This window comes from Halichoerus grypus, chromosome 2 (genome assembly GCF_964656455.1).
Source record: "Halichoerus grypus chromosome 2, mHalGry1.hap1.1, whole genome shotgun sequence".
In the NCBI taxonomy this organism is placed as follows: domain Eukaryota; kingdom Metazoa; phylum Chordata; class Mammalia; order Carnivora; family Phocidae; genus Halichoerus; species Halichoerus grypus.
Window position 1 is genome coordinate 26,234,218 of NC_135713.1, and position 25,588 is coordinate 26,259,805.

The 25,588-nt window shown below is 37.5% G+C and overlaps 1 protein-coding gene across 2 annotated transcripts in view; it reads left to right on the forward strand.

The window, feature by feature from the left end:
* The window catches only part of TARS1 (threonyl-tRNA synthetase 1), a 33,330-nt gene extending 8,910 nt beyond the window's left edge, over positions 1-24,420 (forward strand). The window contains exons 4-20 of one of the 2 annotated variants that reach the window (XR_013445515.1): positions 1,482-1,605; positions 3,330-3,451; positions 3,940-4,057; positions 4,324-4,388; positions 4,477-4,555; positions 5,313-5,459; positions 6,596-6,694; positions 7,834-8,000; positions 8,960-9,122; positions 9,220-9,357; positions 10,039-10,116; positions 10,281-10,381; positions 10,470-10,574; positions 12,548-12,620; positions 15,126-15,240; positions 16,236-17,810; positions 23,688-24,420. Coding sequence is in view for 1 of the 2 variants with exons in the window: in XM_078066616.1 (XP_077922742.1) it covers positions 1,482-1,605; positions 3,330-3,451; positions 3,940-4,057; positions 4,324-4,388; positions 4,477-4,555; positions 5,313-5,459; positions 6,596-6,694; positions 7,834-8,000; positions 8,960-9,122; positions 9,220-9,357; positions 10,039-10,116; positions 10,281-10,381; positions 10,470-10,574; positions 12,548-12,620; positions 15,126-15,240; positions 16,236-16,384 (1,843 nt within the window). In the remaining variant the exon portion in view is untranslated. Of the gene's footprint in view, positions 1-1,481; positions 1,606-3,329; positions 3,452-3,939; positions 4,058-4,323; positions 4,389-4,476; positions 4,556-5,312; positions 5,460-6,595; positions 6,695-7,833; positions 8,001-8,959; positions 9,123-9,219; positions 9,358-10,038; positions 10,117-10,280; positions 10,382-10,469; positions 10,575-12,547; positions 12,621-15,125; positions 15,241-16,235; positions 19,367-23,687 lie in introns of those variants that run through there. The other variant, XM_078066616.1, reaches the window with a different exon arrangement.
* The last annotated feature ends 1,168 nt before the right edge of the window (positions 24,421-25,588 follow it).

The window sequence follows — 25,588 nt, forward strand, 5'->3', positions numbered from 1 at the left end:
TGATAAAATAGATTTCTCTCTGCCAGATCCATGTATGTCTTATGAAATGTGTATATTTTTTTCATTTTGTTGGCTTTATATGATCTCAGAAGGAAAGAAAACATTGGATGTAATCTGTTGGAAATTCAGTGAATTTGAAAATGGGATGGGAATTTATGGTTTACCTTCTGTTACAGTGCTGTCCTAAATCTCAAGTGGGGGAGGTTGTATGTACTTAGCTGTACTTATACAGAGTAAGAAGAGAACCATCCAACACTGCATGTCTAGCCAGCTGAAGCCTTCAGGTGGTAGATTTATTTAAGATTAACATTACAAAGACTGTAAACTTTTCCTTCAAAGTATAGAGTGCTGTCTGCTTTTGTTGAGTTGTCTAGGCTATTACAGACTGTTACTTCTCTAGCTACACATTCAGACCTGTAATCTGATTCATCTTACTCAGTTCTCTAGCTATGCAGCTTGCTGAACCTTTCTGGTTTTGGGGGTTTTTTTTAAAGATTTTTTATTTATTTATTTGACAGAGAGAGAGAGACAGTGAGAGAGGGAACACAAGCAGGGGGAGTGCGAGAGGGAGAAGTCGGCTCCCCACTGAGCAAGGGAGCCCGATGCGGGGCTCGATCCCAGGACCCTGGAGTCGTGACCCGAGCCGAAGGCAGACGCTGAACAACTGAGCCACCCAGGCTCCTCTTCCTGAACCTTTCTTAACACACATCTCCCTCGTCCGGAATGCCACCTCCTCTCCTTTTCTGATCTTTCAGCCCCTCATTACTTTATCCTCAAAGCCTGTCCAGACTAATCTGACTTTTGCTGCTTTCCAGTCCTCAGAATTCCTGTGGCTGTTACACTTGGTGTGGTCTGATAGTGTGGTCTTAATCGCTTGGTGATAGTTTATATTGTGTACTCCGTGCTGTGTGTGTAAATGGCTTTTTAAATCCATATTATAAACAAGCTTTATTGACTAGTCCTTTATTTTACCTATATGCTTATTATAAATCATACCATCTTAGTCATTTACAGAATTTATTCTGTGGCTAGCGTTACCTCACAGAAAAAATCTATTACAGATTTCAAGTAGGAGGAAGAGCAGAAGAGTTACTTAGTAGCCCCTCTTTTTCTTTTTTGGAGCCTAAATAGCTTGGCTTTGTGGAAAACTTTATTTGGAGAAATGAAAAGATTAATCAAACCACTGAAAATTGTTTATCACAGTTGTGTCTGCTTAAATAAGAGGCATTAAATGTAAAATAATAGTGTTCTGGATTTTTGGGATCCTCTAGTTATACTTGGGTACATTTTGGGGGTTGTTGCTTTTTCCATTTTATTTCAGAAAGCTATAATATACGTTATAAGTAATGTATGTAGTGTTAATATAAGATATATATAGCGTTTATTTTCCTATTCTTGTTCTCAGATTAAGTGTTGTACTACAAGAGAGTCTTTTTTACATTCTTTTGTTTATATATATGCTTGTGTGTATATTTTTTAAGTCAAGGCCTGGCTGACAACACTGTTATTGCTAAAGTGAATCAAGTTGTTTGGGATGTAGACCGTCCTCTGGAGGAAGATTGTACCTTGGAGCTTCTCAAATTTGAGGATGAGGAAGCTCAAGCGGTAAGTTTTTATTTAGTAGTCAACTGAATTTCAAAATAAAGGTTCACATTTCCAGTGTCTTCCTGCTCCCACTGTCAGTGGGTTTAGAGTTTATTGGTGTCTCGTCATATTTGAAATCTTCATTTTATCTTTCATTTAGGGAGCAGCATAAAAGAGCTTGCCTTGTGTATTTAAGAAGTGAACATGAGGGGCGCCTGGGTGGCTCAGTTGGTTAAGCGACTGCCTTCAGCTCAGGTCATGATCCCCAGGGTCCTGGGATCGAGTCCCACATCGGGCTCCCCCTGCTCTGCGGGGAGCCTGCTTCTCCCTCTGCCTCTGCCTGCCACTCCCCCTGCTTGTGCTCTCTCTCTCTCTGTCAAATAAATAAATAAAATCTTTAAAAAAAAAAAAAAAAAAAGAAGTGAACATGAATAAATTTATTTTCATTACTGGATACTTCAGTGAGAAAAGTGTTCTGGTAAAGCAAGTAAAAATTGCTTCTGCCCTGTCAGTCAACACTTAAGCAAGATATATAGATTTTACAAATAAAATTGAACAATTCTTTAAGCTACTCTCCTATTGGACAGTTAATTTCCATATTTTCCTCATCTTAAAATGCAAATCTGCTTGAAAGCACTATAAAAATCAGCCTGCATTTGATGGCAAGGTTTTCTTATTTCCCCATGATAGTATACCATATAAAGGGAAATAAAATATTTTGTTTTATTATGATAGTTTATATATGTATGTGTATCAGTGGTTTTCAGATGTATTCTGCATTCCTTAAGTTTTTAATGAAAATTTTAAAAATCATTTTGGTACCTTAACAAATCTTAAAAATATAGTTGTGGATATATTCTGACTCATCTACCAAGTATAGATGACCCCTGAACAATATGAGTTTGAGGTCTACTAATATACAGATTGTTTTTCTATAAATAAATATCTGTAAGTATTTTTTGATAAAGTAGATGTATTTTCCACATGATTTTCTTAATAACTTTTTTCTCTAGCTTTATTATAAGAATACAGTATATAATACATATATCATACAAAATATGTGTCAACTGACTATGTTATCAGTAAGGCTTCTGGTCAATAGTAGGCTACTAGTAGGTTTTTGGAGAGTCATGAGTTATACTGAGTTTTTGACTGCATGGAAGGTCAGCATCCCTAGCCACTGCATTGTCCAAGGGTCAGCTGTATTGCCATCAGATTTCAGTGTCCATGTTTGTCCTTGTGTTTTATAAATGAGTTGTGGGGACAAGTTACAACACCTTAATTGTTTGCGGCCAATAAGGAAAAAGAGAATGTAATTCTTAAGTAATGTCCCACATCTCAGTAAGGGCCACAGCATAGCACATGGGATGTGGGACATAGGCACATTGTCTCCAAAGACCCTGGGTCATTACAGTCAAGAAGACAGTCACTTTGTGAGTGGCAGTTGTTTTCAGGGAACAGAATCTATCCCTTGTAATTAATGATGCTAATTTGAATTTAATTAGTTTGGAAACAACTAAACCAGACGATCTCTAAGGTACAAAAGCAACTTAGTAATTAAAACCCTCTTAAATCATTTTGGCTCTGCATAGAATCACACCAAAGTTTATACATTTCTAAATTTAGATTTTTCATGTCTTGGGTTTATTTAGAGTAAATTTTATATATCTTTTTCAAGGCAGCCGTATTAATTGACAGCATATATGCCCAAACTCAGACCATCCCATTTTTCTTTGCATTTTCAGGTATATTGGCACTCAAGTGCTCACATCATGGGTGAAGCCATGGAAAGAGTCTATGGTGGATGTTTATGTTATGGTCCACCAATAGAAAATGGATTCTATTATGACATGTACCTTGAAGAAGGGTAAGTTATGTAACTGAATAAAAAATAAATAAATTCTGAATTACTCAAAGTCCATATATTATTTTTAAAGAGTTCTCAGTAAGGAAGGAATGATAACAGGCTTACTGCTTAATAGTCACCAAGTATTTCCACTATCAAAACTTGAAGTGTTGTAGTAACTTAGGAAGTGCTAGTAACTCATAAGAGCTCCTTTGTAGATCGATGGAGGTAGAACCCTAAGGTATGTTGGGAAATAAAGTGAAGCCGGTCATAGAGGTGGTGGAGGGAGGGTTCACTAGTGAGAAGTCTCCGTGATGACCAAGGTAGAAGCCACTGAAAATATAAAATATAACAATAATAATATCTAGTTTAAAATTCTAATATATGATGCAAGGGTCTATTTTTTTATATTAAAACTCTTCACGTTTTTTTTAAAGAAATACTCCTCCAAGCTACTATGTGAGTAGAATAGAATGGAAAGAGATTAATTATACTTCCTTTTCCTTCAGCGGTGTGTCCAGCAATGATTTCTCTTCTTTGGAGGCTTTATGTAAGAAAATCATTAAAGAAAAACAAGCCTTTGAAAGATTGGAAGTAAAGAAAGAAACTTTACTAGAAATGTTTAAGGTAAACTGAGCTGTAACATACAGCCTCCACTTCTGTGTCACTCTGTAATGTTACTTGAAGTTGTCACACTGGGGTTTAGTGTATTAAATTGAAGCCTGTTCTTTTCTTTAGAAAAATGTAACAGTGTTTTTAGAACATGAAGTATTGACATATTTATTTTCCTGCAATGCTTCGATAAGATGTATTTTGAGTTATATTTTAGCTGTAGTATTTAGAGATAAAAATTAAAGGAGGGTTTTTTACAAAACAATTTTTCCTGTTTTTAGTACAATAAGTTCAAATGCCGGATACTGAATGAAAAAGTGAATACTCCAACTACCACAGTCTATAGGTGAGAATGTCAGTTGTCATTAAATGTCACTAACTGGCATATATGTCATTTTAAGTCTTTGTTAAACTTCCTTTCTTTTTATCTCTAGGTGTGGCCCCTTGATAGATCTCTGTCGGGGTCCTCATGTCAGACACACCGGCAAAATTAAGACTTTGAAAATACACAAAGTAAGCCCTGTAACTTTAAAGACTATGTGAATGTATCTGTCTCTCTGTATATGTTTAAACTTCTCTTGGTTTATCTTTCTGCCTATTTTTCTCTTGCAAATATAAGGATGGATTTTTTCTCATGCTAGTCACTGTCTTTTTTAAGTGACTAGTCTTTTTTAACTGAAAGTCTGAAGCTGTGACCATTCATCACCAGAGCACGTGGGGATGGAACTTTAGGGGATTTCCAAAACTCACACAGTCATGGTTTGAAGAGTTTTGAAACTTATTATTAGTGTGTGCTTTTGCTCTTTGTCTGTCTTAAGTAGTAATTATTTTATTTGTGCTTTTTAACTAAACTAGTCCTGCCAGTTTTTGCCAGTTCATAAATGTTTTATGGGTGATTATTCAAATGCACTTTAAATTATAAGAATAAATTGGGTCATTTCAAGATATTTTTTGTTGGTTTACTTTCCATTTTTACTTAATCTTCTTGTGGGAGATGCCCTTGCATCTCATGTTTGTGGAGTTGTGGTTTGAGTGGATGGTTGAGAGGGAGGTATTTTTGAGGGAATCAAACAGCCAGCTTTGTACCTTAGCTCGGCTTCAGAGCAACTGTGAGATGCTTAGTAAGTGTGCACCTTTTATACCATTTTTCTTGTCATAAGGACTACTATGAATTTGACTCATAGACCACTATAAGAAATAACATCTAGTTCGAAATAAGTGAGTTAGTAACAAATTTGAATATTGTTTCATGGTTAATCTTTGTTTTCAGAATTCCTCCACATACTGGGAAGGCAAAGCAGATATGGAGACTCTCCAGAGAATTTATGGCATTTCATTCCCAGATCCTAAAATGTTGAAAGAATGGGAGAAGTTCCAAGAGGAAGCTAAAAACCGAGATCATAGGAAAATTGGGAGGGTATGTTAAAAAAGAATGATAATGTTTCTAGACTGAATTTTCTTTATTTTTATTTGCAACTTAGTTGTATTAAGTACTAGGAATTTCCTTTTAAAAAGATGCTGTAGCTTTCCTGTATTGTGGTGTATCCTATATAATCCATAAATTACTTATCTTATTATTATCTTATTGTTATCTTACTTATTGTTTACTGTCTATATTATCTTTCTAGGATCTAGTGCTCAGTACCACCGAAATACTCATTTTAACTACTATTTTTATTCAGAACAGATACTGATGACCTAGTTTCCTGTAAAAGCAGCATAGCAGGGTTTCATAGAGCTAGGAGATACTTTGGAAATTTCCTGGTCTCACGGACTTCTTTTAAAGATGTGGAAACCAATTTCCCCTAGAATTAATCTTCTTGTTGCCCAAGGTGACATAGCAAGTCACCAGTGGATATTATGGTGTCATTTTCTTTATCCCTGTACCCCTCAGTGTTTTCTAAACTGGAAATTAGGTTTGATAAAAACATGACGTTTCTAAAATTGTGTTCACTCTGTGCCATCTCCTACCCTGCTCTCTCGGTGGCCTGAAATAAATTCCAGTGGTAAGGAAGCACCAACAGTTGGTGGGGCCCCTCCCTGAGAATTCTGGGCGTTTGGTGGGGGAGTAGTAAGCAAGAAGGTAGGAGGGTGTGCTGCTTTCACCAAAACCCAAAGTCAGGCAGCTTCATCTGTGTCTTCTCTTTCATTATCGCTGTCCTTTTCCTGGTCTCCTTCCTGCTGCTCCTACTTTAAAAAAAAGAAAAAAGAAACAATATTCACATCTCAGAGCTTTGAGGAATTAAAACTGTGAGAGCTCCCACTGTGGATAGTTGAAAAGAACTAACCCCTGCTCCAGGTCATTCTTGGGTAAACTTGACTGGATTCCGGAATGTAACAGGCAGAGACCGTACTTAATGCTAAGCTATAAATCAGCTGCGATTCTATACTATTGAATTGTACACCAGAAAAGTTAACAGCGTTCTCTTTGATGTAGGAATGGCACACATTAAAATACGAGATATCATGGTCGTATTCTGGACTCAGGAACACTGAAGTTTATGTTGATGTTACGTGCCTATATAAACATTCTTTTGCTTTTCTTTTACTCAGGACCAAGAACTATATTTCTTTCATGAACTCAGCCCTGGAAGTTGCTTTTTCCTGCCGAAGGGAGCATACATTTATAATACACTTATTGAATTCATCAGGGTAAACCATATTCATTATTTTCTTCTGTAAATTTAAGAAAAAAGTTGATTATATTAAATAAGGTCTACTAAAAGGAAAAAAACAATCTTGTATTTGAGAAGAAACATTTAAAGGAATAAAAATGCAAGTGTGAATTATCATAAAATGTTTAAAAAATTCCTTCCTCCTGGAGCACCTGGGTAGTTGTCCGTTAAGCATCCAGACTCTTGATCTCAGTTCAGGTCTTGATCCTCAGGGTCATGAGTTCAAGCCCCACATCGGGCTCCATGCTGGGCATGAAGCCTACTTAAAAAAAAAATTCCTTCCTCTTAATACATGACTTTGTCCTTATACGTGGGTATGTACACAACAGAGAAGCTGGTGAACTTAAAGTGGGAGCTCTGTATGCTCTTTGACCATTTATATTTTCCTCAAAAAAACAAGTTAGTCTTTACATTGCTTTTTTATTCTTTATAAAATAAGAAGTCTTTCAGGCTCAGGTTTGTAGGGAATAACACAACCACCATCTGCATACTCACCCCCTGATTTACCACACATGTGCACTGGGCTATATTTGCTTCAGATTTTTTTATTTAAGTGAAGTAATATGTGTAGAGTAACGAAAAAAGCTCCCTTTTAGGACCCCTTTTGATTCATTTCCCCCCTTTCCTAGAAGAAACTAGTATTTGAAGTTAGCATAGATTCATGTTATTTTATATCTACCCCATACATATGTACCCTAAATTATTTATGTGTTTGTATAGTTCAAATTTACATACGTGAAGTCTCATTGTGTATCAGTCTTCATAATGCAAAAAATCATAATATTTTAAAAATCCTGTTTATTTTCACTTGTTACTTACTCTCTTCTTTAACTACCACACTAGGCCCATTCCTTTATTGGTGGACACTGGTGTGATTTCTACTTTTCTCGTATTAGTGATTGTACGGTAGAGTAGCATTGTTTTGATAGGCCTCCTTATGTGTGTGCAGGAGTTTCTTCTTTCATATATACCTCCAAGTAGAATTTCTATATTATAACGTATGTGCATCTTGAATTTCACTAGATCCTAGTATAAAACTGCTCTTTAAATTTTACTCCCACCAGAAATAAGAACTTCTCTATTTCCTACATGTGTATTGTGTTTGTTTTCTAACAGAGCGAATATAGGAAACGAGGATTCCAGGAGGTGGTCACCCCAAACCTCTACAACAGCCGACTCTGGGTGACATCGGGCCACTGGCAGCACTATAGTGAGAACATGTTCTCCTTTGAGGTGGAGAAGGAGCTATTTGCTCTGAAACCCATGAACTGCCCCGGACACTGGTATTTAGCAGTTTTGAGTTCCTATTAAAGATTTTCCCATGCTGCAATTGGTCCTGGTTTGCTCTCCCTCCTTTGAAAGAATTTTTGTTTAAAACAAATTATGGAATCAGAAGAATATTTAAATGTAACTTTGTTGTGATATTATAACATCTTTCCTGCCGAGTTAGAGCCTCAGATATGTAGACATTCAAGAATGGCAGTGGGATAATAGCAGCGAACAGGTAGAATATAAAACAGGTAGACTGAATGTGGGCATGGCCAGTTCTCTAGAATTTTTTTTTTCTTTTTCTTAAACATGTTTTTTTAAAACCTGCTAATGAATTGACATACTTGGGAGATCTTCCTTGCTTTGCAGTTATTTCACTTTCTATCCTTGAAAGTTAGACGAAGAGTGACTTCAGGGGAATACTAGGGAGAGCGGTGGCTGCCGGTGGCTGTCAGTGGCTCAGTATCTCCAGCTCCGAGCAGCAAGGCCTCGAAGGTGACGGGGGAGGGGAATCTCCATAAGGGAACTGGGTTGTAAGTCAGGGGGCCAGCTGGCTTTGTTCTTAGTTTTCCCAGATTCTCTAAAGTTGCTGAAGCACCTTCAGACAGAACTGAAGCAGTTTTGGGAGTGACAAGAAGGCACAGTCTTTAGTTTCCAGTGTATTTAATGATTAGTATGGAGCTAAGATTTTTTTTTTTAATATGAGCATTAAAGGCAGTCCTCAAATTAATGGAAATATTGAGCACAAGGATTTGACTCCAGACCCATGGGAATCAGTTTTTATTTTCTCTTAGTTGTGGATGTTTGTATTATAATTTATTTGCTATTTTATTCATGCAAGTGCTTACATTGTGGTATGAAGTGCAGAATTTGAGAAGTGTTGCTTGTATAGACAGCCTTTCGTATATTAGAAAAGTAGTTTTATGCTTGTGAAATTAATTATCAGTGGGTTTTAATTTTCTTTTTTCTTCAGCCTTATGTTTGATCATCGGCCAAGATCCTGGCGAGAGTTGCCTCTGCGGATAGCTGATTTTGGGGTACTTCATAGGAATGAGTTGTCGGGAGCACTCACAGGACTTACGCGGGTACGAAGATTCCAACAGGATGATGCTCACATATTCTGTGCCATAGAGCAGGTATTACGAGATTCTGTGGGATAAAATAATTTGAAAGAATTGTGAAGAAAGTCAAGGAGAGTTACCACTGTCTTTTTTTTTTTTTTTTAATTTAAAGATTGAGGATGAAATAAAAGGTTGTTTGGATTTTCTGCGTACAGTATATAGCATATTTGGATTTTCTTTTAAACTGAACCTGTCTACTCGCCCAGAAAAATTCCTTGGAGATATTGAAGTATGGAATCAAGCTGAGAAAGTAAGTTTTGTTTTTCAGCCTGCTTGAGTACTATTTGACTGAAATGAACTTGTTCCAAGAAACAAGGCTCTTTAAATGGCTAAAAGCAAGAGAAAATTGAAATGGTTCCTAGGTTTGAGCAAGCTAGTTTTTTTATGTATGATTTCATATTACAAATGGTTGAGTATTTTTTCAGTCATCAAGCTGTAACTTATAAAAGGGGGGAATTGGAGGAAGGTGGTCCAAAGATAAAAACTTTCAGTCATGAGAACAGCAGATACCAGGGACGTGATAGGCATCGTGATGACTTTAGCAGACACTGCTGTGTGATACCCAGGAAGATTGGTCAGAGAGTAAATCCTGGGAGTTCTCATCACAGGGAGAACATGTTCTTCTTTTTTTCTTCTCTCTTTTCCTTTTATTGTGTCTGTGTGAAAAATGGATGTTCGCTGAATCTAACTGATAATCATTTTACAGTATAAATCAAACCATCGTGCTGTGCTTCTTAAACCTATACACTGATGAATTTCAGTTATTTCTCAGAAAAGAGGATTTGTATGTGAGTATGTTTAGGTGGACAGAATTCTAACACAGAAAATAGGGACCCAAGAAAGTAATTACTGTAGTTTTAGTCTTAGATCAGGCTGGAAGAAGGGAAGTTGCAGATGAACAAAAATAAAGATCATCTTGCTTTATCCTTAGCAACTTGAAAGCAGTCTGAATGAATTTGGTGAGAAGTGGGAGTTAAATCCTGGAGATGGAGCTTTTTATGGTCCAAAGGTCAGTATGAAAGTATATTTGAGTAATGTGATTTTTATTTTGGGGTGAAGAAGACATACTTTAAGTTAGAAAGAAAGAAAGCCAGTCTTGTTATAACTACTGAGTTGAGCTTTAATACAGACAGCATCTTAAAATAACCCAGTCTTTACGTCTTTACTTCTTAGATTGATATACAGATTAAAGACGCAATTGGTCGGTACCACCAGTGTGCAACAATCCAGTTGGATTTTCAGTTGCCCATCAGATTTAATCTCACTTTTGTAAGGTGAGTTTCTGGAGTCTGCTCTGAGTACTCGTCTTTAGGGGGATATAAAGGAATATGTAAAGTAAAATAATATTTTTTTCCTATGTAGCCATGATGGTGATGATAAGAAAAGGCCAGTGATTGTCCATAGAGCCATCTTGGGGTCAGTGGAAAGAATGATTGCTATCCTCACTGAAAACTTTGGCGGCAAATGGTAATTTTTGTCATTGTTTTTGTCTAGACAATGTAAATTGACTAAAAGAAATGTCTGCTGTCCAGTTTAGTTATGCAGTAGAAAAGGAGAATGATCTGATTGGTCACTTCTAATTAATGACAGGTGTTCACTAAGGAATCCTAATCTAAACCCAAATTTTTGCTTTAAGAATAATTATTAGTAGTATTTTTATTTCAGAATTTGATTTGTTTGAATGTTATGTAATACTCTCTAATTGGGAGTTATTATACACTAAGAAGCACATTTGTTGCTTTGGGATTAATATGGTTTTGATGTTTCTGTCTGAGTAAACAAGAGTAGGCTTTGGGCTTACTTTGTTGAGGATTGCTGATCATAATAAGCAAGTATTTTGACATCCCTTAGAAGCCAATTACTTTTTTTTTTTAATTGATCTTACTTCAGGGGTTCTTTTTTTTATTTTATTTTATTATGTTATGTTAATCACCATACATTACATCATTAGTTTTTGATGTAGTGTTCCATGATTTGTACTCTGGTTTCTCTTCAGATCGTATAAATCTTTCGCCAGTTACTTTTTAATTGAAAGTACAGACTCCAGACTGATCAACATTTTTTGTCTTGTTTCTACAAGATTATGCTTTTGCTGGCAGGATATGAGCACATGACTTCCTTTTTATTTTTAAGCAGTTTTGTCTGGGCCCACAATTTGTAAAGGCAGTTGAAAGCCACACAAGGTTATAAAACACCCATTTTGTAGAGTCTGCCATATTAATTGTATTGATACAAAACTTTTGTAAAATGTTAATGTGTTTTACCTTATATATGGTAGTCATTTCAATTTTATTTCTAATTTGGTTCGTTCAGTCATTAAAGGGAGTTTCTCATACTTGTCAGTGAAATGAGATCATCTCTTTTCAGTTCTGTTTCACAAAATCAAATCAAATATGGAAAACACTCTACGTGGTTTCTAGAGACTAGGGCGATCCTCAGCTGATTGTTCTGTCAAACCTGTAATAGGTGGGAAACAGCCAGTTCGGGCAGAATTTAGTGCCTTTTCCCTGCTGTAATAAAACAACTGAAACTAGAGGACTGATTAAGAGAAACACTAGTCCTAATGTCTGCAGCATAGGGAGGATTTGACACCTGAAATACTGCACAGTAGAGTTACAAATGGTCAGTTTTTAATAAGAAGTGAAAACATAGGAGAACTTAGGGTAGTCAGGCTTGCAAGACTCCAGACATTATCAAAAGAGGCGCTACAGGTGGCAGTCTGCCTTTCAAAAAAAAAGTGAAAACACTCATTTTTATCAAATACTGTCACCAGTTATCATTTATAATTTGCTAAATCCCGCAAAATGGATCTTGAATAACTGAAGGCATGGTCTGGTCCATGTCCCCCATGAAGAATAATTAATAAGAGAATGTTGAACAGTGAATCACTAAATGCAGTTCTTTCTTAGCCCCTCTGGCAGCTGGTGCGTGATGTTCTGTTTCCTGATACGTTGAGGTGCAAGGCATAGTCCCTGCCCTCAATGTGCTTTGCCATCTGCCTAGTAAACCAAACCTTAGTTACGGATCTTCCTGATTTAAGTTGCCCTCTCTGCTCCTGAATCCCCTCCCTTTAGTCTTTATTGGATATAAGGGTCAGGGGAGAGTTTTTTAAAGTGGCCCTTGGAGCGCCTGGGTGGCTCAGTCGGTTAAGCGTCTGCCTTCGGCTCAGGTTGTGATCCCAAGGTCCTGGGATTGAGCCCACATCGGGCTCCCTGCTCAGCGGAGAGCCTGCTTCTCCCCCTCCCTCTGCCTGCCGCTCTGCCTACTTGTGCTCTCGATCTCTGTTAAATAAATAAAAATCTTTAAAAAAATAAAAAAAAATAGATAAAGTGGCCCTTACATATTTTAGGAAGATACTGAAAAGCAGACTTAAGAAATGTGCCATCGTTTTTTAGGAAAGGACCCCAATCCACATTAAATATTTTTAATTTCTTCTAAAGGCCCTTCTGGCTGTCTCCTCGCCAGGTAATGGTAGTTCCAGTGGGACCAACATGTGATGAATATGCCCAAAAGGTAATCCTTAAATACAACTTTTCTTTCAATTTACTGTCTGCCACTTGGCTTTTTATATCTCATAAGATATACATATCCTTGGTAGATCAAGCCACTTGTGGTATAGAGAAATGTTCCTATTTCTGAACAGATTACATTACCTCTTTGATACTTTCCTACGTTTCATGATCAGAAGACGTAATTTGGATAGTGTTTTAAATACACTTGTATATTTTAGTGTTTGTATGAGGAAATAATGCCCCAGTACGATACGTAATTTCAGATGCATGATGCAATTTAAGCTGCTCTTTGATCAAAGAATAATTTTGCTTCATGTTTGTAATGTAAATTTCTTCAATTATTTGCAAATTTTCTTTTACCTTAATGGTGTGCCAGACCCATGTTTTGCCCTACCCATTGAAAAACTACCTTACTAACAGATTTGTAAATATCCATTCATGCTTCACACCTTAAAGACTAGAACAGTCTGTTCTGTTAGAGGGACAATTCCATACTAAGGAATTTCAAATCGTTAAAAGTCGTGTTATAAATAATCATTGTTTCATAATTGCAAGCTAAAAGTAATAAATTGGCTAGTTAAAACAGATTTAAATATCAGGGAACAATATCATAACGTCAAAACCATCATGTTTCTAGATCATCAGAATAAATTGTACTCAGGTCTTAACTGTTTTTAAAAAAAATTCATGAACATTAGAACACCTGAAAAGCAAACCATTCAGACGTACTATATTTCTGTTACTGCGCACAATAGTTTTAGTTATAAATGATAAAAATCAGTTATGTCCCATGCTTAATTGATTGTACTTTCTCTTATTTGCACTATGAAAGCTCACATGGTAGGGGAAAGGTCTGTAATTAAATAACTCATTTCTCAACTGTGACAATAGACTTACCCCCGTTCCGTCAGTGGTGGGGGTGGTATTTGGAGTTATGCAGGCATGGGGTTTTTGGTTCTATTGAGTGGACGCGTGGGGGAGCACTACTACTGATACTTAATGACGAGAGACCAGATGTGCTAAACAGCCTGTGAGTATCCACTTCACCAGTTCCTGAGTAGTGCAACTCACATGCACACAAGGGCCCGTGTGAAGAAACTAAAACACTATGCTTTATTCTTTAAAATAGTTTACAGTTGAAAGTATAGTCTTATCCTGGCACCTGTAATAAACCATGCAAGAACCCTTCTAAAATTTGCGTACTTAACAAAAATCCCTCTTGGTTAATGATCATGTAGACATAACAGCCTGTTAGTGAAATAAAAATGGTTTATTCAGATCTTTTTGTCCTGTTAGTGGTAATTGGTTGTCAGGTAGATGGAAATTTTAATCTAGTTTAATTTAACGTAAAATTAATAAAATTTAACGTAGTGTTGCCTTTTTTTGGAAAGGAAAAATATTGAAAACATTGTTTACTGTTTAATATACAAAAACTTAAGATGGTAAAGTGGAGATGGTATTTTTGAGGGGAGAAAAAAAGGCATGGAATAATAATCTCTAATGTAGATTGCCAACTTTAGATTCCTGGAAGTTTATTTCAAGAAATTCCAATTTGATCTTTGCCTCTGGCTCCTTCATTTAAGAAGGTTTCTTTTTGGGGCACCTGGGTCGCTCAGTCGGTTAAGCGTCTGACTCTTGATTTTGGCTCAGGTTCGTGAGATCAAGCCCCGTGTCTGTTTAAGATTCTCTCTCTGCCTCTCCCTCTGCCCCTCCAACCCCCACCCCCACTTGCACGCTCTCTTAAAAAAATGCTTTTTTTTTTTAATCAAAAAGAAAATACCTGTTCAGAAAGAAAAAAACTACTTTTTAGTATTTCTCAAACTTGATATTTTATTATACATAAATTATTCTTGTAGAGTTCTATTTTTTTTTCTTATAGAGTTCTATTTAGCTTAGGTCCTATACACAAAGTTATTATTAAAGAAATAATTAGTGTTAAAAGACAATTTTATATGACTGTGTTCCATTCTCTAGAAACACAAAAAGCTATTAAGATGGTTTGGGCCTATTGTTTGTGCTGTCAACGTTTCATATTAAAATGTTGCACACACAAATGACAGCAACAACTGAATTCCTCTTACCAGCTTGCTGCCTATTTGAGGGATCAGAAATATTACATTCTGTGTTAGATTGGACATCCATCATTATGTATTAATGTGGAGACTGATAAGCAATTTGTTTCTTGGCAACTATTTAGTGACCATAAGATATGTTTGCAAAAGGATTTTTTTCTTTTGTAAAGAACTGATTAAATTTAGCTGATTGCCTGAATTCTGATTTTTAAGGATTTTCTAAAATATTTACCTCTCAAAAGCAAAATATGTCATTTTAGTTTTTGAAAATGTAGTCCCAAGTCACAGATTAATAACATATTCTTCAATATACCTACTAACATTCCTTTTTTAATAATTGCATAACTATTCAAATCATATGTTAAATAAAATCATTTAAGATCAAAATATAATTCTTATTTTAGATCTGAAGAATTCTGTATCTGTTTAAATAGGTACGGCAACAATTCCATGACGCTAAATTCATGGTGGACGTTGATCTGGATCCGGGCTGTACGTTAAATAAGAAGATCAGAAACGCACAGTTAGCACAATATAACTTCATCCTAGGTAAGAAAGGAAACTTACCAAAGAAAACCTGCCAAACCTTAGGAAAACACTGACGTCTTGAGACTTAATGAGAATTGTATTCGTTAGTTTAGTTCTCTCTAATCCAGATTCTTACACTATGAAGTTTGTTCATTTGTTGTAACAAAGGGAAATTTTGGTGTGAAAAAGAATAATGGTAAAGGTTTGTTTAAAAATCTTCTTTCTTTTATCTCCTATTCCTTCATATGGTAAGTTTTTATTAAGTTGACTGGATTAAGTGACTCAGTAAGTACAGTGGTTTGAAGCATTATGAAATGATAGATTTTTTTAAATGAAAAGATTTTTAAATTGGTCGCCCAACTATACATGGTCACCTGATTAACATTTTATTTTTATTTTATTTTATTTTGTTTTGTTTTGTTTTGTTTTGTTTTTAAATAGATTTTATTTTTTAGAGCACTTTAAGTTTGTAGCAGAATTGAGCGGAAAGGACAAAGTTATCCTGTACACCTCTTGCCCAAAACCGACACAGCCCCCCTCACTACCAATATCCCGCACCAAACTGGTATACTTCTTAGAAAGTCTGCAGTTTACAGCAGTGTTCACTGTTGGTTTTGTACATTCTATGGATTTGGACAAATATATAATGACATTTGTCCACCGTTACGGTTTCACTGCCCCCCCAAATTCTCTGTGCTCCACATACAAAACACTCTTCCTAGCCACAGGAAACCACTGATTGTTTTTGTTTTTTTTTTTACTATTTCCATAGTTTTGCCTTTTCCGGAATGTCATATAGTCGGAATCAGTATGTAGCCTTTCTAGATTGGCTTCTTTCAGTGAGTAATAATGCATTTAAGTAAGATTCCTACATGTCTTTTCATGGCTTGATAGCTCATTTGAACATTTTAAAGAATCAGAAGCTACATGGTGGCTTCTGGGTCCTAGGATCATTTCTGTTCAAATGTTCAATAAAAATCCTGCCACCTAACAAAGCTTTGTGTCTTTTGTTTTAGTTATTGGTGAAAAAGAGAAAGCCAGTGACACCGTTAATATCCGTACAAGAGATAATAAGGTACATGGAGAGCGTACGATTTCTGAAACCATCGAGCGGCTACAGCAGCTCAAGCAGTCCCGCAGCAAACAGGCAGAAGAAGAATTCTAATGAAGAACTTGACCCAGATCGGCTCAGTGGGAAAGGATTCTGTAACATTAATTTTATACTCTAGAAAACATCAATTTATACCAAATTTGGAATAGTTCAGCAGAGTCTGCATAGGTGACTGCAGGATCAGCCTATTTTGTGACCTATACAGGTTTCAGACAGCACGTATTTGAAGGAAGTAATTAAAAGACATTCAAGTGGGGCGCCTGAGTGGCTCAGTTGGTTAAGCGGCTGCCTTCGGCTCAGGTCATGATCCCAGCGTCCTGGGATCGAGTCCCATGTCGGGCTCCCCGCTCAGAGAGGAACCTGCTTCTCCCTCTGTCTCCTGGCTTGTGCTCTCACTCTCTCTCTGTCAAATAAATAAATAAAATATTTAAAAAAAAAAAAAAAAAAAAGACATTAAAGTGATTGTATTTGTTAAATAAACACTGGAGCACTGGAAATAAAACATGAAGAATGCTTTAATGTAATGTGGGAGAATGTTTTTTTATAAATTTAATGAAGTTGAAAAACAAAAATTTTCAGATTTGATTAAAGTAAAAGACCAGAATTGGATTATATTGTAAAAATAAAAACTTGAATTCATGTAAGTTTCAATGCTCTGTCCTTCACATACGCATACACCTGCCTGGAACAAATTGTGTGATTCAGTGATTATCTTTAATGTTTTTTAATACGTTGTCAGTTGGGAGGGAATGCTGTTCTCAGAGTGGGGGATGGGCTGGGTGCCCGCTTCTCAGGCATAGGAGGCATTTTTTTTTTTTAAGATTTTATTTATTTATTTGACAGAGCGAGAGACAGCGAGAGAGGGAACACAAGCAGGGGGAGTGGAAGAGGGAGACGCAGGCCTCCCGCCGAGCAGGGAGCCGGATGCGGGGCTCGATCCCAGGACCCTTGGGATCATGACCTGAGCCGAAGGCAGACACCCAACAACTGAGCCACCCATAGGAGGCATTTTTTAGGAGTGTCACTTCTTTTTGGATATGAACAATTAGAACCAACTATGGATCTAATATAAAGTAGATGTGCACAAATTTTTAAGATGAAGATGAGTTTTCAAAGAAATACATGTGGCTGGCAGACTGCTCTGGGCCATAGCATCCTGGTTATACAAATTCCTTATTCTCTCATAAGGAATAATTTTTTAATTTTTTACCGGTAAATGATGATTGGGAAAGTGCCACAAAATGAGTTCCTTGTGTGGACATATATTAATTCCTCTTTAATACAGTCATCTGGAAAAGGCAACAGCCTGTCAGTTCTCTAATAACCCCAGTAGCTTGTTCGGCAGGGTCACTTGAAAATGAAGTCATTTCGCATAGATTAATCCTTAAAAGAGAGAAGACCTCTAATCATAGGGATTTTTTTTTTCAGAACTTTATGATTAAGCCTTGCTTATAAACGTCTACGACTTAGCTTTTGACAGGTTTGTAATGAACTTTTATATGTATTTTGAGAACAATTATATATTTGAAACAAAACTTTACAATTCTAAGTCATAACACCAAAATTTCTGGTTCATTTTAAAACCATGTATTTGATTTTTATTTCTTTACAATTCATACTATCTTAATTTGAATTTTTCTTCAGTTTGAAAAAGTTCATATCATAGAATCATTTCAGATGGTTTCCATAATAGTCCAAAAACCAACCTTGGTTTAGCTAGATTTTTTTTGGTACTTATTTTACACAAAGCAACAAATGGGTTATAAGGGATTTCCTTGAAGTGTTTAGAGAAGCTTTATAAACCTCTCAGAACTTAAGATATGAAAGTATAATAAAGGCACAGGTAGGTAGGACCGGGAGTCAAAGAATCCTCTTTGTAACTGACACCTTAGCCTTAGTCCTCAGTCCTCAGTTCTAGTGGAAACATTAGGGCACAACCCTGTAAGAGCTCTTGGAACTGGGCGCTTATCCCATCAAAGCTCTTAAGTCTGTAGTTCCTCCATTGCGTTGTTTTGTTTTGTTTTGTTTGTTTTTTGTTTTGTTTTTGCTCTCTCCTGGAGTGCAGAGACTGTTCTATTCACTGTTTTATCCATCCATTCTATTCTGGTATTTGACTTGAAGAATTGAAAGAGCCGAATTACTAAGCTTTTATCAAGGAGCTAGTCTAGAGTTCTCTGATCTCGGTAATCAAATATGCCAGAACAGTTTTAGAACAGTGACAGCACAGCTGCAAACAGCATGCGACTAAATCCGTAAAGACCAATTTTGTGAAGTAAAATAGGTACCAAAACCAAAATACGTAGCAAAATGTGTAAAATAGGTGTGCCTAAACCAGAATCTGCAGAGACTAAGTCAGCAGTACTGAGGCAGGTTAGGGAGGTAGAGGCAAGGTAAAGGGTAAAGGACCTAGAGTGGACTGAGTTCACACAAACCCTCTGCTGACTCGTGTGCCCCATGAGTCCCCTCAGCTCACTTCTGCACCTTTGTTAACAGCGAGGGACACCTGCATCTCACTTCGGACCCCTGTACCATGACTGATAGCCCAGTGCTCCTCAGATCACTGGGCATGCGAGTCACCAGAAGGTGGCATGAAATACTCTGTAGGTTCTGGGCTGGGTTCGAGATGCTGCATTTAACAAGCTCCCAGCTGGTGCTGAGAAGCACACTTTGAGAAGTCACTCATTCTGACGGGTCTTGCTCAATTCGGCCTTAAAAAAAAAAAAAGTTGAACAGTAATAAAAGGCTTAGGAGGAAATCAGCCTCTTGTCCTTTGACCCTCACCTATTCCCACTGCCCCAGACAACCACTTTTAGCCACGCTGGTGTATGCCCTGTTCCTGTTTCTAAAGACGGCTGCTCTCTCTTGGTTCATCAGTTTTGGAACCCCTCTATTGACTTCTGTTTCAAAAGGTGGGGATTTTATTTTGTACTCCTTCATCTTCTCCCTCCATCGTTCCAATATCTCACCTTTTTGTTAAATCCATATTAGGTGCTATTTTTACTATGTTCATAAATGCTATTGCTCTAATAAGCCAAATAGTCTTCTATGATTACATTATTTTTCTAGCACAATTTTTTGTTTTACTGGAGTTAATAATTATCTTTTAAAATATTTTCTTGGAGTATCTGACTTGACCAGCTCTGTTTTATTCCTTTCACTGCAGTTTCCCAAAAGTCAAAATTTTTTCCAGCTTTATTGAGATATTATTGACATATATGTGAGTTTAAGGAATACAATGCAATGATTTGATACACATATATGTTGCAAAATGATTATCACAATAAGGTTAACACCTTCATCCCTTCACAATTACAATCTAAAAGTCAACTTGGACAGACAATTCACTGGTTCCATTTATCTTGTGAGACAAATCCCCTTTAGATTCCCGTCTCCTGCTCCAATCCAGGCTCATGGCAGCCCTCCCTGTGTCAGCCCCACCTCTCTAGCATGTTTGGTCCTCTTTCCTGGATTCCATGTTTTCCTTTTTCCGGGCTACTTCCTGTTGGACAGGATTTTCCAGTTGCTTTTCAAAGAAGGATGCATAGGATTCTTGACTGCAAACAAATTTTTTTTCTCAGAATTGAGAAGACCTTGATTCCATTTTCTTCTGCCTTCTAGTGCTTCTATGAGGAATCCATTCCGATTCCCGTTCTTTTGTATGTCCCCTATCATTTTCTCTGAAAGGTTTAGATCTCTTTCATTTAGCGTTATTGTTCTGAAATTTCATGATGATGGTGTAGGTCTTTTGACTTCCAGTACAGTGAGTGAGCAGCCTTTTCATTCTGGACATTTGTATGCTTCCGTCCTGAGAAATGCTTTTTGTGTTGCCTTTGATGGTTTTCTCTTCTGTTTTCTGTTCTTAATGGACTCTATTATTTAGGGGTTTGTTTGATTTTAGTTTTCAAGAGTTCATTCTTGTTCTTACGTTATTCCTTATGTTATCTTAAAGCATCCTATTCTTGTTCCTTGAATTCAATTTCTTAGGGTATTTGTTTAAATTACATTCAAGTTTTGTTTAGCACACTGTATTATCTCCACTTTCTTCTAAGTTTGTATGTTTATGTTCTGGTCTCTGTCATATTGTAAGTATGCCTAACTGCCAGAAATCCTTGTTGAAGAGTGAAGCGCTAAGATACATATTAGAAATGCGCGCGCGCGCGTGTGTGTGTTATGGAAGGTGTTTTATGGGTTGGAGGATTCAAGGAATTAATATCTGGTGGGCAAATTATTTTCTCATTCTCTTCTGTTCTTAGTGGAACTTCTATTATTTAGATGATCTACTTTCTAAGAGTTCTCCTTAACTTTATTTTCCCATTCATTCTACTGATTTTTTAAAAAATATTTCAATTGTTTACTTTTTAAGTTGTTAAAAGTTCTTCCTTGTTCTTATCCTGTTTCCTTATATTATAGCATCCTGTAGGGGGCATTAAGTTTCTTTAGAGAACTTTCTTCCAATCTTCCTGTGAGGTAGCCTGTGGCTTTTTGGTGTTGCATTTGGGAAGGGGGCTAAGGAGAGGAAGTCTAACAGCCAGTATGCAGACTGTCACTTACACTCCTATGGCCAGAATAGTACATCATCATAGCCCTCCCCCGACTCTGCTGTCCCTGCAGTCTGTCTGGTTCTCTAAAGAATAAACCCAACAATCTTGGAGGGGGCGGGGGGGGGGGGGGGGGGCGGGCAGGATGGAACAATCATCTGACTGCACAAGTTAAGATGCAGACAGGAGTCTTAACTGCTCTCTATGCACTTTCAAACAATGCTTTTATATTTACTTCCCCTTTTTCCCTTGTACCTGATCCTCTAATTCCTGAATCCTCAGTTCTTCAGGGCAAATAGCCTTGCTACTCCTACCCTTTCCAAGTACTTAAACTTGACCTTTCTTTTCCCTGCTGCATCCAATGCCTCATTTACTTTCCATCTTCAGATGTTGTGGTTTTGGTTACAAATGTGTCCTCCTAGGGCAGCCTGCTAATTGCCTGTCCAACTTCTTCCTGCCTGAACTCAGATTTTGTTGAGGAAGTCGCTGTGCCCTCCTTAAGATGCTCAGCTTCCCAGAGGTTTGTTTTTCCCCTGGGAGTACTCATGAGCTAGATCTGACCAATGAGATAAGAATGGGAGTCCTGGGTGGGAGTTCTGGGAAAGCTTGCTAAAGAGGACATTTTTTTTTTTTTTGGCCCTTTCCCTGCCCTTCTTGTCAATTCCTTCTTCCTCTTTCTGCTTGGAAGGCAATTCAGCAGCCATCATGCACCCACAAAGTGACTATGAGAATGAAAGCCTCATGTTCATAGTGAAGAACAGAATGATAGAAGGACCTCAGCTCCTTGGTGATGTTGTGGATCTGCTGAACCTGCCCAAACTGCCAAACTCTGGGTTTCTTCTGTGAGAGAAATAAACACACGTTTGATTAAATTCCAAAGGTCACGTTTCTGGTTCATTATAGCCAAAGCAGTCCCCAGCTCATACACCTTCTTTCATCAAAGATGAACAAGTGTTTTGCTCTTTGTTTCAAGGTCATTATTTGAACTAACAGGACTGAAAGTCCTTTATCTGCTTTAGGATCTCACAAGAGTCTAGTCTTCCAATTCCTTTTATTTTACCCCTGCCCCAGGACACCTTTTGCTTTTCCTCCTCACCAAGCCTTGACTTCCATGGCTGATCACTTGAATTCCTTTTTCACTAACACTCTCAACTTTCAAACATTGTGGCTCAGTTTGACCCATTGAACAAATACTTAACCTTCCTCCATTCCTACAGCCAAACGACTGGGCACTGTTAGGAAAAAGTATAGAACCATAAGAATTAGTGTCACATTCAGTTCGTGATCTCCAACTCAGATGCACAATAATTTATCCTCGTGAGTAGTTTCTTTATCCAGTCTCTCAGTAACTATCACTACTTTCTTCAAATCTACTACATCTCTCTCAGCTTAAATCTATCTAAAAGCCTATGGAAATCATGCGACTTTATGTTTTCAAATGTCACTTCACACTTCATCTACCCCCCTCACTCTCAGTAGACTACTGGCTCTCCTCTTACTTCATTAAACCTAGAAATCTCTATCAGTGCTTCCCTCCTTCCCTGCAGTGAATGAGGTCTTCTTCCTTCTCCTTTTAAGGCCAACCATTCTACTGGAGCTCTTGGTCCTGTGGGAGAAAATGTGGTCTAGAGGCAAAGGTATGGGCCTTGTAGCCAGATATTTGGGTTAATATCCTAACTCGCACTTACCAGTTAGGCAAGTTCATTTAATTTCTCTGAGCCTCTTTTCTTATCTATAAACTGTAGATAATGCCTCTTTCATGAAATTGTTATAGAGTCACTAAGTTTTTTATGTAGTGTAAGAAAATAATGTTGTTCTCATTTTTCTCCAGCACTTTGCTACAATAGTTATTTCTGCTCTATCACCAACTTCTCTACCTCTCAACCCCAAAGCACCATCTTTTCTGTTCCACTGTATTGTGTTTTTGCATATTCTGACTTCAACCCCCTCCACGCCATTGAAGGGGTGCTTTCCAAAGACCAGAGATACTCTGTGCTGCATTTGACCACTGTCTCTGAAGGAATTCATGTGTTCAGGGGGAAAAATAACCCATTGGGATCCAACTATGGAACTGGGGCTTCATTAGGCAGTGATCAATGAGGATCTTGTCCTCATGGAGTTTATAGTCTAGCAGGAGAGGAATAAATCAAATACTTATAGTCCTGATGTATACTGTGAAGGAGGAAGCACTGGGACAATGGAAGCACGCATTGTCTGCAGAGTCATGGAAGGCAGATCAAGAATGAAGGGCAGACTGTGAAATCAGGAGTTGTGGAGAATGAGAGCAAGGGACTGATGGAAAAGCTATCAGGACAGAAGTGACCAGGCTTGGGAGGAGGATGGGGAGAAAGAAGTAGCGGGAATAGGAGGCAGGGATTCTGTGGAATTGATTTAGATTTGCAATGGCCTGCTTGAAGTGACATTTACGTGTTGACTTCGAAACTATAAAGTCATGTGCTTTCTCTAGGCTCTTAAAATATTCAATCAGGGAGACTTAGGTAAGCCAATTTCTTCATGGCGTGACTTCCTGAAGTGCATTAAAGATCTCCAGTGATGCTGGAAGTCCGTTTATCTAAGGGGACTCTCTGGCTACTAGTGTAAGGAATTCACTCTGGGAAAGCCTCATCTAGGAATCTGTAGTCGTGAAAAAATGAGGCTATTTTAATTCCAGGCAGCAGAGGGCAGGCTTACCCTCCTTATCCAGATTGGTACAGGTTTCAGATAAGGTTAAAGTAAAATCAGTTAAAATCATCTTAGTGCTAGTTCGAGATTCTTCTGTTTCCTCCATGGTTACCCCAAGTTTATCTCCATTATTGCAGAAAATCAGCCATGAGAATTGTTGGAATAAGCTGCCCATTGAGGTGCCAAAACTAACTCAGGTGGAAACATCTTTCTGAGTTGCCCACTTACTGGAAAAGCATAATGGAATCAAACAGCATTATTTGATTATGTTTACATCTTAAAATGGGACCTTGCACTGGTCATCCTCAGCTGCTCCTCATTATAACCATACAAGATTATGTTTCATATGTGTATGTATTTATCATAAATTAAATGTAAGCTCATTTAGAAAAACTAGAAAATATAAATAAAGAATAAAAGGGTCATAATTTCATAGCATAGATAATTACCATTATACTTTCCTGTATATCCATCCACATTTATCCATCCACATTAGACTTATAAATAGGATTATATGTTATGAGTTTAATTACCTGATTTTCATTTTTGCTTTATATCCCAAACATCATTTTAATGTCTACAGAATGGATCAATAAATGACTATAACACATGAATTTAATAAAATTCCTACACTTGAGCATTTAGCCTTCCAGCCTTCTGAAATTATATACAGGAATTTTGAAACACCTTGTAATGCAACCTTCTAATGTAAAAAAAAAACTTTCTCTGTTTTCATTATTGCCCTATTCATATTCTACATTAACCATCGTTATGTTTCTCTCCATACCTCTCTCCAAGTTCATACAGGAATGTTCAACCATCTATGCACTTACATAGTTTTTTTTTTTAATAAACAAAAAAAAAATAGCATTATAGGACATACATCTTGCTTTTCTTGCCTAACAGTAAACAGCAGCAAAACCTTCAGGTCTATGGGTATAGATCCAATTTATCCTTTTAAGAAGCTGTAGACAATCCCATTGTAAGACATAATCACTTACCTAACAGAGAAAGACAACTTTGCCGACCTGAAGGGTAAAAAATGCTAACTCACCGCTCAATGATTTTGTTTCTTCTAGTACTAGGATGTAAAATAAACTGTTGAATAAGAGATATAGGCATTGCTTCCAATTTGAAGACAAGAGATGGCAGGGCCATGGCTGTGCTGGGAGTTTGATGAAGTGTAAAATGCACTTGCCCTCAGGCAGGGTAGCGGTGATGTGAGGCGCCCTGGGTCCATCCCACCTGGCTGTGACCCCAAAGTCTTACCTCCGTCCTGCCAGCTCTGCCTCAGGTGGCTCCTTCCCCGGGGCCAAACTTGACTGGAAAGGGAGCAGGGCAGGCAAAGGGGCCCAGCTGATTCTCAACTGTGGCCAGAAAATACAAATAACACAAAACTTTATGATACATAGAGTTACTATTATAATAAGTGATGGGAAGGAAACACATTTTTCTATGGCATTATTCCCCAAAGAGGATGAGTAAAGCCCTTTTGCTAAGAGACCTTACAGGAACTCTTTTTTTTAAAGACAATTTTTTTTTTTTAAAGATTTTATTTATTTATTTATTTGACAGAGAGAGACACAGCAAGAGAGGAAACACAAGCAGGGGGAGTGGGAGAGGGAGAAGCAGGCTTCCCGCGGAGCAGAGAGCCCGATGCAGGGCTCGATCCCAGGACCCTGGGACCATGACCTGAGCCGAAGGCAGATGCTTAACCAACTGAGCCACCCAGGCACCCCTTAAAGACAATTTTTATTTTTTAATTTTATTATGTTCATCACCATACATTACATCATTAGTTTTTGATGTAGCGTTCCATGATTCATTGCGTATAACACCCAGTGCTCCATGCAGAATGTGCCTTCTTTAATACCCATCACCGGGCTAACCCATCCTCCCACCCCCTTCCCCTCTAGAACCCTCAGTTTGTTTCTCAGAGTCCATAGTCTCTCATGGTTCATCTCCCCCCCGATTTCCCCCCCTTCATTTTTCCCTTCCTACTATCTTCTTCTTCTTCTTTTTTGAACATATAATGTAT